This window comes from Suricata suricatta, chromosome 6 (assembly GCF_006229205.1).
Source record: "Suricata suricatta isolate VVHF042 chromosome 6, meerkat_22Aug2017_6uvM2_HiC, whole genome shotgun sequence".
NCBI lineage: Eukaryota > Metazoa > Chordata > Mammalia > Carnivora > Herpestidae > Suricata > Suricata suricatta.
The window spans coordinates 113,393,321-113,410,056 of record NC_043705.1 but is presented as its reverse complement, the minus strand read 5'-3'; the positions used below and the strand labels follow the sequence as shown (position 1 = coordinate 113,410,056).

Genomic DNA, 16,736 nt, shown 5'->3' with positions numbered 1-16,736 from the left:
GTTTATTTGACGAATAGAATCTATCACCATTCCTGCCACTTACCCTTACAGTTTTCAAAGAATCCTTCACTCAATGCAATAAACTCTTTGTCAACCTTTTAAGTCTGATTCAAAATCCACTTGAATAGAGAGGTTCTATGACTACTGAAAGCCTTTGCAAGGCCCAATGTATCATAAAATAGGTTTGTAGAATAAAATATAAGGTGATTTTTTTTTCACCTCTAAATCTAATAGAACAGAAATTACCATGTTTTTGAATTGGGCCACAACCACTCATTAAGGAGGTACAGAACAGAGAATTAAAAAACCTTCAACTGGTACCATAGGGAAGAGGTAAAACACAGGGATAATTGGAAAACCCATGTTCTATTTACATTTCTCTCTACAGTCATAGAATATCTCTGATTAATTTTATAATGACTATCAAGTATAAGCCCTCTTGGAAATCTTATGATGTAAAGGTAGAAAGAGGCAAATCAGTATTCATTAATAAAACAAAATGTTTGATTAGAGCATATTGATAAAATAAATATTCATGATTTTAGTTTATTTTCTGTTGAATTTATTAATAATCTTTATATATATTTATATATGTATGGCTTTGAGCAAAGACAAAAGAGATACTCTAATTCATCCCTGATCATACAGTTGTTGTAAGAATCAGCTATTCTACTATTTTCCCAGCCGCAGAAAGACCAATCTTTTCAATAATACATTTCTTTCTGTACAGATTAAAACTCCATACTTACGGGCTTAACTATGTACAGAGAAAAGAGGTCACTTTTCAACTAGCAATGGACTTTTATATTACAGGAATGCGAGTCAATTTGTTTTTGTAATCTAAGCATATATATTCATACATATATATGTATGTAATTTACCCTGTACCATTTTATTAGTTTAACATATAAACCTTAGTGTGTTTTTGTCCATTCTGTTACAAAGTGAATAAAAATTTTATGGTTGCACTGAAAGACCATGCAATTCAATTTTGCTTCTGTTTCCCAATAGTGCTCAAAATAAAAAACCAAAAATTTATATATATAAAAATATTTCACTACCAAACCCATTGGTGCTATCAAATGTAAACCTTTAATAATTTAAAGGACCAATACATGATCTTAATAAATTGAAGTGAATTTTCGATATTTTAATAAAATAAAGGAGTTTTGTACTGATATGTAAATGGTCTTGCAGCTTTCCCATAGGATCTAGGTAGACTGAACAATCCCCTTTTTACACCACTCCTGACCCGCCAGCATGTTAATGACAACATTACATTGATTAGCATTGTTGAATACTTCCACATAGCTGGGATCTGTTAGAAATTAAACATAACAACTCGTTTTGGTATTATAGGTATTATATTCGTAAAAGGCATAACAGGCAGCATGGATCCATTTTAGAGTTTTTGCTTTGTTTTGTTTTCTGTCCTCAAGTCTATCTGGAGGCCCCGCCCCGTTTCAGGTGTGATCTTGTTAAGTTCTTCTTTAATGTATCGCCAGTGTCAAAGATGCTGAAGACCTCCACTTCAGGTCATTCTCTTGGGTTATTTACAGAAGTCGGTTATTAGGAATCTTCTGATTGTGTTCCAGTCATCCACCACATTCGTGGGATGCCTTAGGCACAAATAATTACTAAGGGACTTCTTTGAGAAGATGTTCACAGATCATGGAGAGTTAAGGAAACAGATGAACAAACAAACAATGCTCACATTCAGTTTGCCCTCTGCTTTCTGTCATCACGTCCGTACATTTTCCAGCACATTCAATATAACAATCCTCCTACCTAAGGGCTATGTCAGTCACCACATGCCTTAAGATTTACTAACCATTTTATTACAATATACATAGAACAAGTGTGTATTCTCAAACAGACAGGATGCTATAGTGTATTTAGTTATTTAAATTAACACCAGGGTTAACTACCACCTACCAACAGTGAAGACACAGAACACACTGGCAACTCCAAATCAAGCTGTGGTTTACAAATCATTGTTTAAATAATAGTAAGAATATTAAATGAAAGTGAAAACCTCACTTCTAGACTTAAGTCAGAGATCCAAGTCAGCCTTATAGGAATTTTAAGATAGGCAATTAATGAATGGTTATACTTTTCTAGAAGTAAGAAATACTGTAAGCCTCTCCCTACAGTGACTGATCTGAACCTATTTTGTTTTTCCAAAAAGCATGCAGGGACTATTTTCAGATGCTTGATTATGGCAAGAAGGAAGAAAAGTAATGATTTTTGGTGTAATACAAGCAATTTGTAGAATTGAGCATACAATTTTGCATAAAACATTGCAGGTTAAAATAATATTGTAGGTTTCAAGCCATTGCATTACAGTTGAATAACTGTCACAATTAGGTTTTGTAAAATTTAAAACTCTAAGTTTTGAAGTGAAGCAATAAAACTAAATTCTTAAGTGATGACTTTTACCTTCATACAGCACAGAATAGCTATTTTTATTTGGGTTGAAAAAGTTATTTACAACTAACATTGATCGAGTCTTGGTAAAAGTCCGATAACACCTGAAGACAAATATCCCCTCAGTGCTCTGAAAGACCAATGGCCGGTATGAAGGTAGAGATACTCAGAACAGTGGCGATGCTGGTCTCCACCCCTGGCCAAGCACACCGCGTGTTCTAACCTAACTCAAAATTGAAAGCACCAAAATACAATTTAGATCTATAAAGTGGGATTTGCCATTTAATCCTCCATAATTCAAGATTAACAATTTAGATGCAGAGACACAGCTAATGAAAGATTTGGTTGGTGCTATTCAGTAGCTCACCCGAGTTGCCTTTTTAAAATCAGAGTTTTGTTTCCATTGAATCCAAGAACTCTTCATAAAATAGAGAAATACATATATCAAAGGAATTCGGTAAAAGTTGGTTAAAAATAAATGATCTTACAACAACGTTTTGAATCCTTTAATGATTTAAAGAAAGGAAGACATATAACACTGAATGCTAAACAGGTCTTTTGAACGTCTCTTGGGAATTTAGATAGATATTGAACAGTAGATATATATTTATATATTTTACACTTTGCATGTAGGCCAGAGCTGTCTAAAATATCTCTTCATAGTAGGCTATACGAATCTATCAGGAGATAGAAGAAAATAATTTCTGAGACCATTCTCAGTTTATTAGAGTCTTTCTTTCTGCTTTGACAATCAGCAGGGATCATAAATTTGAAGCAAATCGTGGCTTCTCTGCCTCTGGGTCTGTAGTTAAGACTGAAGAAGCCTCTCTCGGAAGAGCTGCTGCTGGTGGAGGGGGTGCAGGAGGGGCTCCTCGGTTAGGGGGGATGGCTCCCGACGACATCTGTCGGAACAGGGTGACTCGCTGGGGGACAGTGCCCCGGGCCCCTGCCTGGAGGCCCGGGCCGTGAACAGCTGTCACGGGCTGCGGGATGGAGGCCAGGGACTCGCCCACAGTGGGATGAGGTCTGGAAATGAGAGTGGCAACCTCATGGGGCAGCGAGGGCTGCGAGGCCGACAGGGGCCTGACCTCTCGGCTCAGGCTGGGGTTGTGGAGCGCCTGGGTGCTCCTGTGCACGTCGTTCTTGGGCGTCGAGCTGCTGGGCGTCTGGGGCTGCGGGGGCTGCTGCGGGGGCTGCGGGGGCTGCGGGGGCTGGATCTGCTGCTGCTGCTGCTGCTGCTGCTGCTGCTGCGTGAGCGAGAGCTGGGAGGCGGTGGGGGAGGCGTAGTGGAAAGTTCGAGTGGCCAGCGGGCTCTGTACAGGCGGGCTGCAGACCGCAGTGGTGTAGGAGCAGGGAGACAGGATGGCTGACGGCTGGGGGGTCTGTGTGCTGGGACTGGGGGAATGCAGGTTGCTATGGGACAGGCTGGTCGCTGTGTACACCGGCGGAGACTGTGTCCTCATGCGGGAGGTCGGAGTTGTGGTGGAGGAGGTGGAATTCAGGGCGGTCATTTGGGGGTAGTTGATGGGAGCGATTGCCTGCACCATCTCCCGGTCATGTTTCACAATCTGCTTCAGGATCTCGTTCTCCTGATTGTTGAAGACGCCGGTGTTCAGATCCTTCTGGAACTTTTGCAGAAGAATTGAATTTTTCTTGCCTGGTAGCGAAAGAAAGAGGCGCTTAGAAAGCCTACAAATGACAGATGATAAGCCCAAGTGGGAGTGGCCCCTGATGATAGGAGTGTGCCAGTGTTTCCTAGAAGAGGCTTAAAAGCCAAGTTCTCGCCTTTACACCCAAACCAAAGGATGGCTCCTGCCCTTTCTGCTTCCTGTATCTCTGGGAAATCTTACCTTCGATGCAAGTCGACAAGTCTGTAATCTGGCAAAAACCATCTTACAGAAGAAAGGGACATATCTGACATGAGAAACTACCATGAAAAGTGGCAGAAGAAAGGGCATTTGGATCAGGATGGGTCTGGAGGCAAAACTTCAGTTTAAAGCTACTTTGTCAGGAAAGGACAATAGACACGCCCCCTATGACAGGAGCTTTACACAAGGCTTTAGGTTGGTTTATTTTATTTAATCCTCAACTCTTGGAGGCAGCTGTGTTTATCATGCTATTTCACCCAAAAGGAGAATGGGATATGGGAAGGTTAAGAACAGTGTCCAAGAAAACGTGATCAATAAGTCACAATAAGAAAAACAGCTAATCTGATTGTAGATCCTTAACCACGGAAAAAGAACCAGATGCATCTGTGTCACGTGTATGGTGCTTTCTAGAAATGCTGTCTCTCAAGCCCCAACCTACTGCTGAACAAGATGCTGCATTTTACTAAGATCTTTAGGTGAGTGCAAGCGCGAGGCACAACAAGCGCCCCCTACCAGTGATCTTCTACCATACATTCATAGTTTTCTCATTTATGAAGCTTTAGAAAATACTGATTGTCTTCTGTACCCTACCAATTAAATAAGAGCCAGACATGGGGGCCGGATTTCAGTACTTTAAAAGCAAATTTCCTCAAAGGATTTTTATGCACCGCCAAGATGAGAACCATTTCATAGTCTTTCCTTTTCAGAAAGGTCTTTGTGAGGATTAAGGGACACAGTGCATGGCAGGCTCTTAGTTCCCTCTAGAACCTTGGTAAGCGTTATCTCTCCTTCCCGCCATTGTCTTTGGAGGGCTTTGCAGGAAGGAGACATTCTCCGGCAGAATATCAATAGAGTCAAAATGAGGTTGATGAAAGAGGAAAATCAGCGACTTTTGGTGACATCACTGATAACATAATACCCAGATAAATATCATAACTGCCAAGTAAATCCATTTGCCATATTGCTAAATAAAGTTAGAGTTAGAAGGAATATTTTTAATGGACATATATGTTATAATTTACTTGGCTGCTTGAAACTATGATTTTAAATGACTGCCAAAATAAATACTTGGCTCTCCTTACAGAATTGTTCTAATTTTCTAAAGAACAAAAACTCATATATTAGTAATAAATATAATGCTTATTTGGCATATTGCCTTAACTACATATGGTGTACATTTATAAGCAAGTGCCACAAAATGGAGAAGGAAAATATTTCTTTGTGATCATGTGAATAGTCAACATTTTGTAATAATTAGTATCTGTGAACTTATAGAGAAATATATACTTTTTAATGTACTATTGGAATTTTATAAGGATCAAAACTGCAACTGCTTGGTGCTTTATTAGCAATTTTATTGCCTGTATTATTGATTGCAAACTTTCTTATAAAAATTAGTTGGAATGAGTGAGAAAGTGAAGCTGTAGCAGATTAACAGAAATTCTCTATTAAAATAGTGTGATTTTATTGCTTTCTCCAAAGATGTCCAGCTGGCTTAGAAAAACACTCATGTGCTCAGATATTAGTCTCTCGCTCCACCATGAGCAGTCACATGCCACAGAGGTCATCTTCAAATGAAGTAAGGTGCTTCTGGGAATACCCACTTTTATGGGCACTGTCTCTCTCCACACTATGTCCCAAGTTGTCAATATGAATTACTAATATGTGCATTTTGTCTAATGATAATGTCCAAATACTACTTTTACTTCTCCTAAGCTAATTTCAGACTTTTATGCCTCTGTCATACCACTTACATAGAAAGAAAGGAAGATACAATGTGCACAAGAAAAGCTGACATAAGACTACATCCGTCAAAAATCCTTACCTTTAATAAGAATGAAGCACTTGTTTACTTCCAAGTGATCCCAACCCCATCTCCTCTGAGATCATTGCTTCCTTCATCCCTCCCCTACCACCTCTCTTCAAGAATATTCATTGTGTACTAGGTACTGTGAATGTAATAGTGAATTAGACATGATCTCTACATTTACAAATCTTAGCATTGTTGGAGCACTTACAATAATAAAGGTAGTATTGTGATGGGGGAAATTCCTAGGCAGGGATAGGAGAACATACCTAGGATATTCAGCCTAGTAGCAGTGGGAAGTCAGGGGAGATTCTACAGGCAAGTGGTATCTACACTGAGGTTAGGAAAGTTGAATAAAGTGAAGCAGGGACAGGGAGCAGGGCAAGGTAGGGTGGGGAAAGAGGATTTAGGGGTAGAGAATAAACACTTACCACCTTCTGATATCAGAATGTTCCAGCATATCTTAGGAAGCTAATAGCAAGCCAATCTGATCTAACTTTACTATAGCAATTATCCAAACCTTTAAACTAGTGTAACTAATAAAGTCTAATTTATATATTCTTCTTTGAGAGCAGAAAAGACTTTAAAATAAGTCGTCGTTTATGAAAGAAAGCATCTATGTCGGGCATTGCTATCAAGGCTTTTCCTGTTTGAGTCTGTATTACAAACATTTCAATTAAAATGTACAAGTTTTCAGTTCTCAATATAAAGATAAAAATGTAATGTTGACATGTAAAAAGTTTTTAAAAACCTTGTAGCAAAATTTGGTTTGTAATGTAGACTCATATTATTATAATTTTAGTTCTATGTTAGTGCTACCTAAAATTTTATCATTGCGTTTTACCTGAAGATTCAAACTGTATTGATATCACTGAGGAAATCAGACTGAGCAGCTAGTAAAAACAGAGATGATTAAATAAACCCAGAACACTTAGAAGAGAAAGTTAGATAGTAAATATAGGGCTAGAGCTAACTGCTATTTCTATGCTAATTAAAAGGAAACTTATGATAGCATTTAGGATTTATGATTGCAAACATATCAGTGAATATCATATTCACTAAAGCATAACCTAATTGTTCATGAAAAATATAATAAAACTGAAGAGAATACCTATTCGATCTAGTCGGTCAATGGCAACCGTCTCAAAGGCTCTCCTCATCATGGGATATTCCTCCAGGACCTCATTGAAATTGTCCACGGATAGTGAATAAAGACGACAGTATGTATCAGCTCGAACACTGGCGGTGCGGCGTCCCTTGGTAAGCAAGCAAATCTCTATGGAAACAAGAAAGATTTGTTTGGTCATTTTCTTTCCAAGGCCACTGAGACCTACAATTAAAAAAAAAATGTCTCATGGTGTAATCAATCAGTGATTGGCAGCATTAAAAATTTTTTTTAATTTATTTTTGAGAGAGAGAGAGAGAGAGAGAGAGAGAGAGAGAAAGAGAGAGAGTGAGCCACGGAGGGGCAGAAAGAGAGGGAGACACAGAATCCGAAGAAGCAGGCTCCAGGCTCTGAGCTGTCAGCACAGAGCCTGACGTGGAGCTCGAACTCACAAGCTGTGAGATCCTGACCTGAAATGAGGTCAGACGCTTAACCGACTGAGTCACCCAGGCGCCCTGGAAGCATTTTCTATTTTATCAGTAAATTTGTTGTGACAAAAATACCCAATTAATAATACACAACCGTAAAATAATATTGTTTTTAAACAATTAAAGTTTTCAGATCAAATGGAAAGCCAAAACAAATTTATCTTTCAGCCCTCCTTGCAACCCATCTAAAATAACAATAAAAATGTAGAAAATGGAATCATAAATACATGGTGGAGTTGAGTATTGGAAAAAACTGTAATCAGCCAAAATTTTTGTGACGTTTGGAAGGTAGATCATAGCATATAGACAGAAACCAAAGTGAACCAAGTATTGGTCTAGAAAGTCCTATGATCAAGAAAAACTGGACCACGTGTTCAGATGGATGCGTTTCAGGTATGCCTTATGTGGTCGCATATTCCCAATGAGACTGGTATAAAAAACCATATTCCAAATGCACAGAGTGGCTTTCTATTTCAACAGTTTCTCAAGAGAATTCTTCCTTGAGAATTAGATTTCCAAAATATGGTAAGCAAACATTTGCAAATTCAGATTCCCTTATTTTTAGGGAATCATTCTATAAGTGGTAATTTTCTGCTTCATTTCCCCAAATTTATTAAAGTTTATAGACTTTAATATAGAGAGAGGGATGCAGAACTTGAGAGACTATTGAATGCTGAGAATGAACTGAGGGTTGGGGGGGAGGGGGGAGGGGGGAAGAGAGGTGGTGGTGATGGAGGAGGGCACTTAAGGAGAAGAGCACTGGGTGTTGTATGGAAAACAATTTGACAATAAAATATTAAAAAAAATAAAGTTGCATTGGGGCGGCTGGTTGGCAAAAAAAAAAAGTTTATAGACTTTGATTTAAAAATAGAAACAATTAAAAAATTTAGTTTCAATATAACCAACTTGAAAAAAGAAATGGCAGAAGTATTTCTGAAACATACAGTTTCCTCAGTTTCCTAATGTAAGGATGAAAGGAGTCTAAATTCACACTCTTGTGAACTTCAATAAATTCAGTTCATCTCGATAAACACTGTGAATAAATTATGTGGTTGACATTATGTACTTGATGTTAGGGCTGGAAATATGACTCAAACATAATGTCGACTTTTGTTTTACTTATATGCTAATGGTTTAAAAAAAAGAGTTAATCTTAATTAAGAGTTCATCTAAATGCAATCTGGTAAAGAACAACAATACAGACTGTGGGCATTCTGGAAGGGTTTAGAAACACATCTGACCCAGTATGGGAAGACAGGATTTTAGGAAATGCCACCTAAATAAGTAGTTATGCAGTTGTTCATGCTGGTAACATGTTATAAATTTAATAAATAATATTGTGGAGTGTTCAAGAGAGTGTGTGTCTGTGTACTAGGTGTATGTAGAAAGATGAATCTATATTGGTCAATATTTAAGCATAAAGCATATTATCATACCATAGAATTTGCTGACTACTATACTCTAAACAATGTACAAAAAGGAAGTACTTTTCAACACTGCCCCCAAATGAAATTCCTGTTGTCCATAAAGTACTAATGCCATATTATAAAATTTATGATTGGCATATTTTGATGAATAAGGTGATGAGAAATGTATGAATGCTAAGTATTGCTTTCAAATCTTTACAAGTTGTCATGTAGAATGGTTATAAACCTCATGGAATATAACCAATAAGATATAATAAAGGTCTTAAAAAGTATCCATACTCTTCAACCCAGGAATTTCACTGGACAATCTAACCTAAAGAAATAGTCTATCATTAGAACAATGTTGTTTACATGGTGATACATACTTACTTATACATCTGAAAATGTGAGAATTTCCTGAATGTTTAACAAGTCAAGATTCATAACCAATTATATGGCCACTGGATGAGCTATGTGGAAGTTATTAAAAGTGAAGCCTTTATTTATTTATGTTTTTAAATTTATTTATTTATTTTATGTGAGAGAGAGAGAGAGAGAGAGAGAGAGCAAGGGAGGGGCAGAGAGAGAGAGGAAGTAAGAGAATCTATGCAGGCTCTGTGCTGTCAGAATAGAGCCAGACATGGGGCTTGATCCCATGAACTACAAGATCATGACCTGAGCTGAAACGAAGAGTGAGAAGCTTAACTGACTGAGCCCCAAAAAGTGAAGCTTTTAAAGTCAATGTGATAACAGGAGAATGGGCATGGACTTTTAAAGGAAAAAAAGTATACAAGATTGTAATTTCAGTATGATAAAAGTGATTATAATCGTAATTATAATCGTGCATAACTTTTATTTAAAAAAAAACTTCAGTTATAAAATCAATATCTAGGTGCACTGAATAGGAAACAACAACAACAAAACCAGGATGTGGAGGAATGTCAACCAGTGACTAGTGATTTCCCCAAAATTACTGTCCTCAATTTATTCCTTTCTCATTATATTCTTCTCTTTCATTATTGATGTGATGTCCACTATGTCTACTATCTTCTTTTTTTTTTTAATGTTTTTATTTATTTTGAGACAGAGACAGAGCATGAGCAGGGAAGGGGCAGAGAGAGAGAGGGAGACACAGAATCGGAAGCAGGCTCCAGGCTCTGAGCTGTCAGCACAGAGCCTGATGCGGGGCTCAAACCCACGAACGTGAGATCATGACCTGAGCCGAACTGGGAGACTTAGCCGACTGAGCCACCCAGGTGCCCTTTTACTATATTCTAATAGGTGGTAAGAGTACTGATTGTGAATGACACATATATGCTACAACATGGACAGACCTTGGTATGTTTCATAAACATTAAGTGAAAGAAGCAATACATATTATATGATTCCTTTTATACAATGTATCCAGAAAAGGCAAATCTATAGAGATAAATTATCAGTTGCTCAGGACAGTGCGTGGGAAAGGAGATTAACAATAAATGGTCACAAGGAATCTTATTGGAAAGTGATGAAAATGTTCTAAGCCCAATTTACGGTGATAGTTCCATAATTTGGTAAGTTAACAAAAAATTGAATTGTACACTTTAAACGGGTGAATTATATATGTAAAATATATTGCAATACAACTGTAAATGTGAAAAGAAAAAAGGGCTTTTGTTTTTATATTTTGTATATATAATATTTATATTTTAAGTTCCCTTCTGTTTTCTGAATTCTTTCTCTTATCTCTTTTGGCCTCTTTGCCTAGATCTTTCCCTTGAATATTTAATGCTCTTTCTTCAGGTAATCCACTGACCTCTGATCACGTTGAAGGATGAAAAGTCTGGTGATGTGGCATAATTTGTTGATTTGGAGTTTCTCTTTAGAGCAAAGAGATGGGCAGTTTGTTCTCATATTTCCTTAAATGCCAGAATTGGGAAGGCTTTACTCCAGGGTCACTAACATCTCTTTTAGCTTCCTTCTTCAACTGCTTTCAAAGAACTTCAGGAGATTTAATGCGTGGTTATAGGCTGTTCTGCAGTGTGGAGTGAGGGACAGAGAGTCCTCTGGTGAGTCACCTGTTTTCTCCCTCACTGTTCGTTTGACCCTCTCTAGTCCTCCCATCTCAGCGGGGAGCCTCTCTTGTGTCCTTCTGGGAGATCTGCTCTCTCCCTGGCCACAGTCCTTGATAAATATAATTCAAGTTCCCTCGACTTTCCTTCAAGTTTCATTTGTAAGTATCAGGGGTCTTTTTTTTTTTTTCTGTTTATTTATTTTTTAGAAAGAGAGGGAGAGAGAGAGTGCAAGCTGGCAGGGGAAGGGCAGAGAGAGAGGGAAACACAGAATCTGAAGTAGGCACCAGGCTCTGAGCTGGTGTGGCTCGAAACCCACCGACTGCGAGATCATGACGTGAGCTGAAGTCAGATGCTTAACCGACTGAGCCATCTAGGTGCCCCAGTAACCACCAGCATTCTTATAACACACTTTTGGCTTAAACAACTGAAATTTTATGTCATCACAGTTCTGGAGGCAACGCAAAACTCTTCAGCCCTTATCTCTTGACATCTCCTCAGTAATTTCTGAGAAACAGAACAAATGAAGGTATATTCATTGATGAGTGGGAAGTCACTGGTCAGTGTGAAAATCACTTCAAAATAGTCCCTTCTTTTAAAGCCTCCATACTTTGTTTCTACCATGAGTAACAAAATTTAAAAATGCCACATAAAAAATGACCTTGTGATCATTAAAGAGTCTTAGATTTCGTGACCTGAATTTACAAATTCAATATGTGAATGGAAGAGTTGCTTCTCTATGAATAATTTTTGCTTCATATTAAGTCATTTTAGAGATCCACTTATTGAGGGAAAAGAGTCTTGGGACACCTGGGTGGCTCAGTCAGTTACGCAACCAATTTCAGCTCAGGTCATGATCTCACCACTTGTGAATTCGAGCCCTGCGTCAGGCTCAGTGTGGACAGCTCAGAGCCTGGAGCCTGCTTCCGATTCTGTGTCTCCCTCTCTCTCTGCCCCTCCCCCACGTGCTCTCTCTTTCTCTCTCTCTCTCACTAAAAGATGAATAAATGTTAAAAAAATTAAAACAAGAGTCCTGTTTTTTGTGTATTTACTCTGTGTGCATGTGTGTGTATTTGGGTTTCGTTAAAAAACAGAGAGAAAACAATGTAGTCATCTGTATCTCATACTATCCTTTAGGTTCTTAAGAAATTATGTACATATTAATTTATTGCTATTTTTATTTTCTTGTATTGGATTTTCTAATTGCTTCCTAAATATCACTTATCTCTTTCGTTGGTTTTAGACATTTTAAAGACAGCAACTATATAGTAACATTATTGTATCCCTCTCAGTAACTGCAACCTTGAGTTTTGAGCCCAAAGAAAATTATTTAAAATGTTTATAAGTATATAATAATAATGGATAAACCTAAGACCCACATTAAGTTCTATTTATATATATATATATATATATACATATATATTTGCATTTATTTATTTTTATGAGACAGAGTGAGACAGAGTGTGAGTGGAGGAGGGGCAGAGAGAGAGAAGGAAACACAGAATCTGAAGCAGGCTCCAGGCTCTGAGCAAACATTCAGCACAGAGCCTGATGCAGGGCTCAAAGCCACGAACCATGAGATCATGACTTAAGCCTAAGTCGGACACTTAACCAACTGAGCCACCCAGGTGCCCCAAGTTCTATTCTTAAGTTGTAGATAATGCAATATTAGTTCCGCTGTGAGGTGTCTCCCCTTTGTAATAGAATGGGCTAAATGATTTATGTTCCTTCTTTAGGCAACAGGTACATAAATTGCAGGTTTTGTTCAATGTCTATAATGAAGAAAGTACTTAGAAGGTCTGATAATATTTTCCTTAACGTAGATAATGTTCTTACCACTAGGTAGAAAATTAACTTGCTTTTGGGTGCTCGGAATGACTTCACACATAAAGCAAAATATACAATGAAATAACATTGAACTCCCAAAAACCAAGTTCATCTTCCAGAGCTGTAAGCTTTTTAAAGAATTTTATGCTTTTATTTTCTAGACCAGGTTGATTGTTTCAATCTTTCTGATTTTTTTCTTGCCAATTTACTCTTTGAGAACTCATCTAGGAATTTCCCAGTGGTGCAATCAGTGCTTTAAAAATTGTAGTGCAAATATACGTGGAAATAAGTCCCTTTGTCTGGATACAAATTTCTAAATAATAATCAAATGCACAAGTATTGAGTTCTCAGCATATTTTAATTATGTATGAGTCTCCTTTTTCTTTACAGGGTAAAGACAGGAGTGCTCCCCCCACCCCCCACAGGCACATTGGAAAACTATTTTCAATTTCAATATTATAGAGTATGCCCCAGGAGATTAAATTTGACCCACCACCCACCAAATTAAAAATATACTTTTAATAAACCTTGGTATAAGTCATATCAAGTATTCAATGCTATTTTTGCTGACATTAGTTAACCTTGATTATATGCATTTCAGTCTACCTGACATTACTGTCACCTGTATAAAGTCATTTTATAAGATAGGGCAAATGGTGTCAACAACTCCACAACTCAGAAACATTTCCCTGACCCCTAAAACAGAATGTGATGTTGCAGTAACACAGGAACTTACCAGGAACTTATGACAGAAATTTGTAAGGTAAATGTTTAACTTGAGTTTCTAGAATTTATGGGAAAATTTGTACTTGGTTGCTCATAGTAACCTAAGCAAGAAGCTGCTTCCTTTTTTAAAATATCCAATATTATGAACTAAAAGTAATTCTCTGTTGTGTATCAAAATACTAATTTCCTCTAAATTACTTAGGCTTCTAATCCAGTGTCTCATATAACGTGCAAAAGGAAGTATCACTTTTTTGTTTTCTTTATATTTGTATTTGTAATCTTTCTATATTTAATAGTAGTAAACTAGTAAAATATCACATCTTATGGCATAGGAGGTGATAACATCTGGCTGAGATCAATCTGCATATCCACTGGGCTAGCAGAGGCGCCTCAGATGTCAAATGGATTTGAACAGGAATCTAGGGAATTTGGACTAGAATAGAACATTAAAACGATGTAAATCTGTATTTTGAAATGTTTCACATCTTTATAACCTTTTGAAACAGATTGGATATAATATATTTCCAAATTCAGATATTATAAAGGAATAATTATGCATAAATATAGATTATATTATGATAAATAGTCTCATAACTAGAATATCCGATTTTGCTTTGTTTCCTAAAGATATAACTGATCATTTCAGTTCTCATAGACACGATCATACTTATACAGTAATTAGCATCTTCTACCACTGGCCATGCTAATTGTCATTTATATCATCTAAAGTTATTGCTTTTCCAAAAAAGTCTTAGCTCTCCCCCATATGTTTGGTCATTACATCTCTCGTAAAACATAGAAACTAGGGTGATCACTTGTAGCTTTGAATATTAACCCAATAGTGGCATCTCAGAGGAGATATGCATTGGCAAAGTTGTTACAAGGATTAACTAAAAGAGTGCTTGCAAAGTGCCTGGCACAAGCCTACCAGAACGTGGACCCTCTTAAAACACGAGTCCTTTCCCTTCCTTCTTATGTTCCCTCTCCTCTTGCTAAATTTTTTTCCCTTGTGAGTGTGACTATACCTGCTAGAACAAGTAGGTCACTGTTTCATATATCAAGTAACTGTTCAAATGTGTAAAATATATTTTCATTTCCCAAACCCTTATCATCTGCTTTGAAACTAATCATCCCAATTCCTTAGACTTGTCTCCAGTGAGATGGTTTCACATCCATGGACACCTTTCTTAATAATCTTTGTGCCTCCACTCTACTTGAGAACCATGCATTTTAGATCCTCCAGCACATTTTCAGACTTATTTGTTTCTGTGATATTTCTCTATACTAACTTATAAAGTCTTTAATGAAAAGTACAATAATCACATTAGCAAGGGCTAGCGCTAACCATAGATTTAGTCATAGAATATCATTTGGTTCAAGGACTAAAGATGATGAATCAATAAATAAATTAAAAGCAGAATGACTAACATCAGTGTGCAAATATTCATCATAAAACAAAGTGCTCACATTTGAGCATGACATTCCAAACAGCCCTGTCTTTTGGAAGAGCTCTGACCCTATCCACCAGAAGTTACATTGCCCTTATCTTTTATCTGGTTCCTATTGATTACGAACATGTTTGTGACATGATTGTTCATTCTGTTGAATATACAGATGTTTCCCTTAAGGTTTATACTTTCCTCTCCTAAACTTCTCACCCCTTCCTCTTCCTTATGAGGTATGTGTCTTTAACTTCCACTGTGACTCCTTCAATTGCCTAATGTCTACATAAAATTTGCTTTACACAATATTATTTATAAACCGTTATCTACTATATATTTATACTACTGTCTTTGGCAAGTTAAAATACTTGATGGACTACATCAGTAATATTCAGAATATCTGTTGAGTAGATAAAAACAATCACTGCCAGCCCATGTTAGCCCATGTGACATCCGGGAGATTAAAGGGGATCTGTTATGCGACTGAAACAAAAATCACATAAATAGTATCAAAGCTAAGAATGGTAAGACCACGGATTCCCTGGTTCAATCCACCTTTAAAATTCCACTGGACCACGTCAAAACTTTCCTTTTGATTTTAAATCTACCAACACTCAAGTCTTTAAAAGTTAATCAAACACCTTGAATTATAAATGCCTTTAAAAAGCAGCCAGCTTTTTAAAAATTCATCAAATGATTTTGGCTTTTAGCTACCTCAAGTGTGTTTTTTGAAGCAATATCTTGACAGTTCTGTTTTCGTCTGTGGTTTAATTGGCTTACACCAAATGAAAAAGAAAAGTACAGCAGAAATAAAGTCTAAACAGAAAATATATTCAGTAGATATTTAGGAGGCAAGTCTACTATAGAAAAAGAGTTATTTATCATCAAAAATTTCCTCTGGTTCTCTCTCTATGTTTCTTTCACTTGCATATAACACATGCATGTGTGAATGATAAAATAGGGATTTAAATACACGTTTTCTTGTTTTTTTTTTTAAATGTATTATTATTTAATGGTTTGGTCTGGTTTATTTAATGTCATGTATTATTAAGGGTCAACTGATTCATACTGGAATCTTCTGTGCAGTGATTCCTACACTTTAATAAAAGCCGATCAGGATTTAGTAAATGGGGGGCAGGGTGCTGATGCTGCATTTTTCTAACAAGCTTTTAGGTGATGTCAATGAGGGTTTTTTTTGGAGGGGGGAATAAAGTCTTGTAGCTAACAGGTTTATCTCTAAACCAGGGTCCTCTGTTTAAATGGTGGCAAAATGAATGGAAATTTAGGGACCATGTAAATTCAGTGAACAAGTGATTTCCTTGTAGCACCTTGAAGGGAACTATGGGAAACATAAGAGAAAGGAAAAAAGAAATCAACTCAGAGTGTATAGTTAATTAGAAATCCAAACACAATGCATAAAACAAGATAGAGAATAATTACAAAGCTGAAGTGTCTGCTAGGAACTTAACCTGATAAAAATCGAGAAGTCCAGACAATATATCATTTTTCGTAGGCTAGTTCTGTACACTTTGGTGACATGAGGAACCTTAGGTAGGGATTGCTTTGGTTAGGCTATCAGGATGGAGAAG

The 16,736-nt window shown here is 37.1% G+C and overlaps 1 protein-coding gene across 1 annotated transcript in view; it reads right to left on the bottom strand.

Annotated features, from left to right (window-relative positions):
• Window positions 1-545: 545 nt before the first annotated feature.
• The window catches only part of HCN1 (hyperpolarization activated cyclic nucleotide gated potassium channel 1), a 400,352-nt gene continuing 384,161 nt past the window's right edge, over window positions 546-16,736 (bottom strand). Inside the window, exons 9-10 of the mRNA XM_029941265.1 lie at window positions 7,214-7,378; window positions 546-4,084 (exon numbers count right to left, since the gene is read on the bottom strand). Of these exons, the coding sequence (XP_029797125.1) occupies window positions 3,189-4,084; window positions 7,214-7,378 (1,061 nt within the window). The 3' untranslated portion in view covers window positions 546-3,188. The remainder of the gene's footprint in view (window positions 4,085-7,213; window positions 7,379-16,736) is intronic.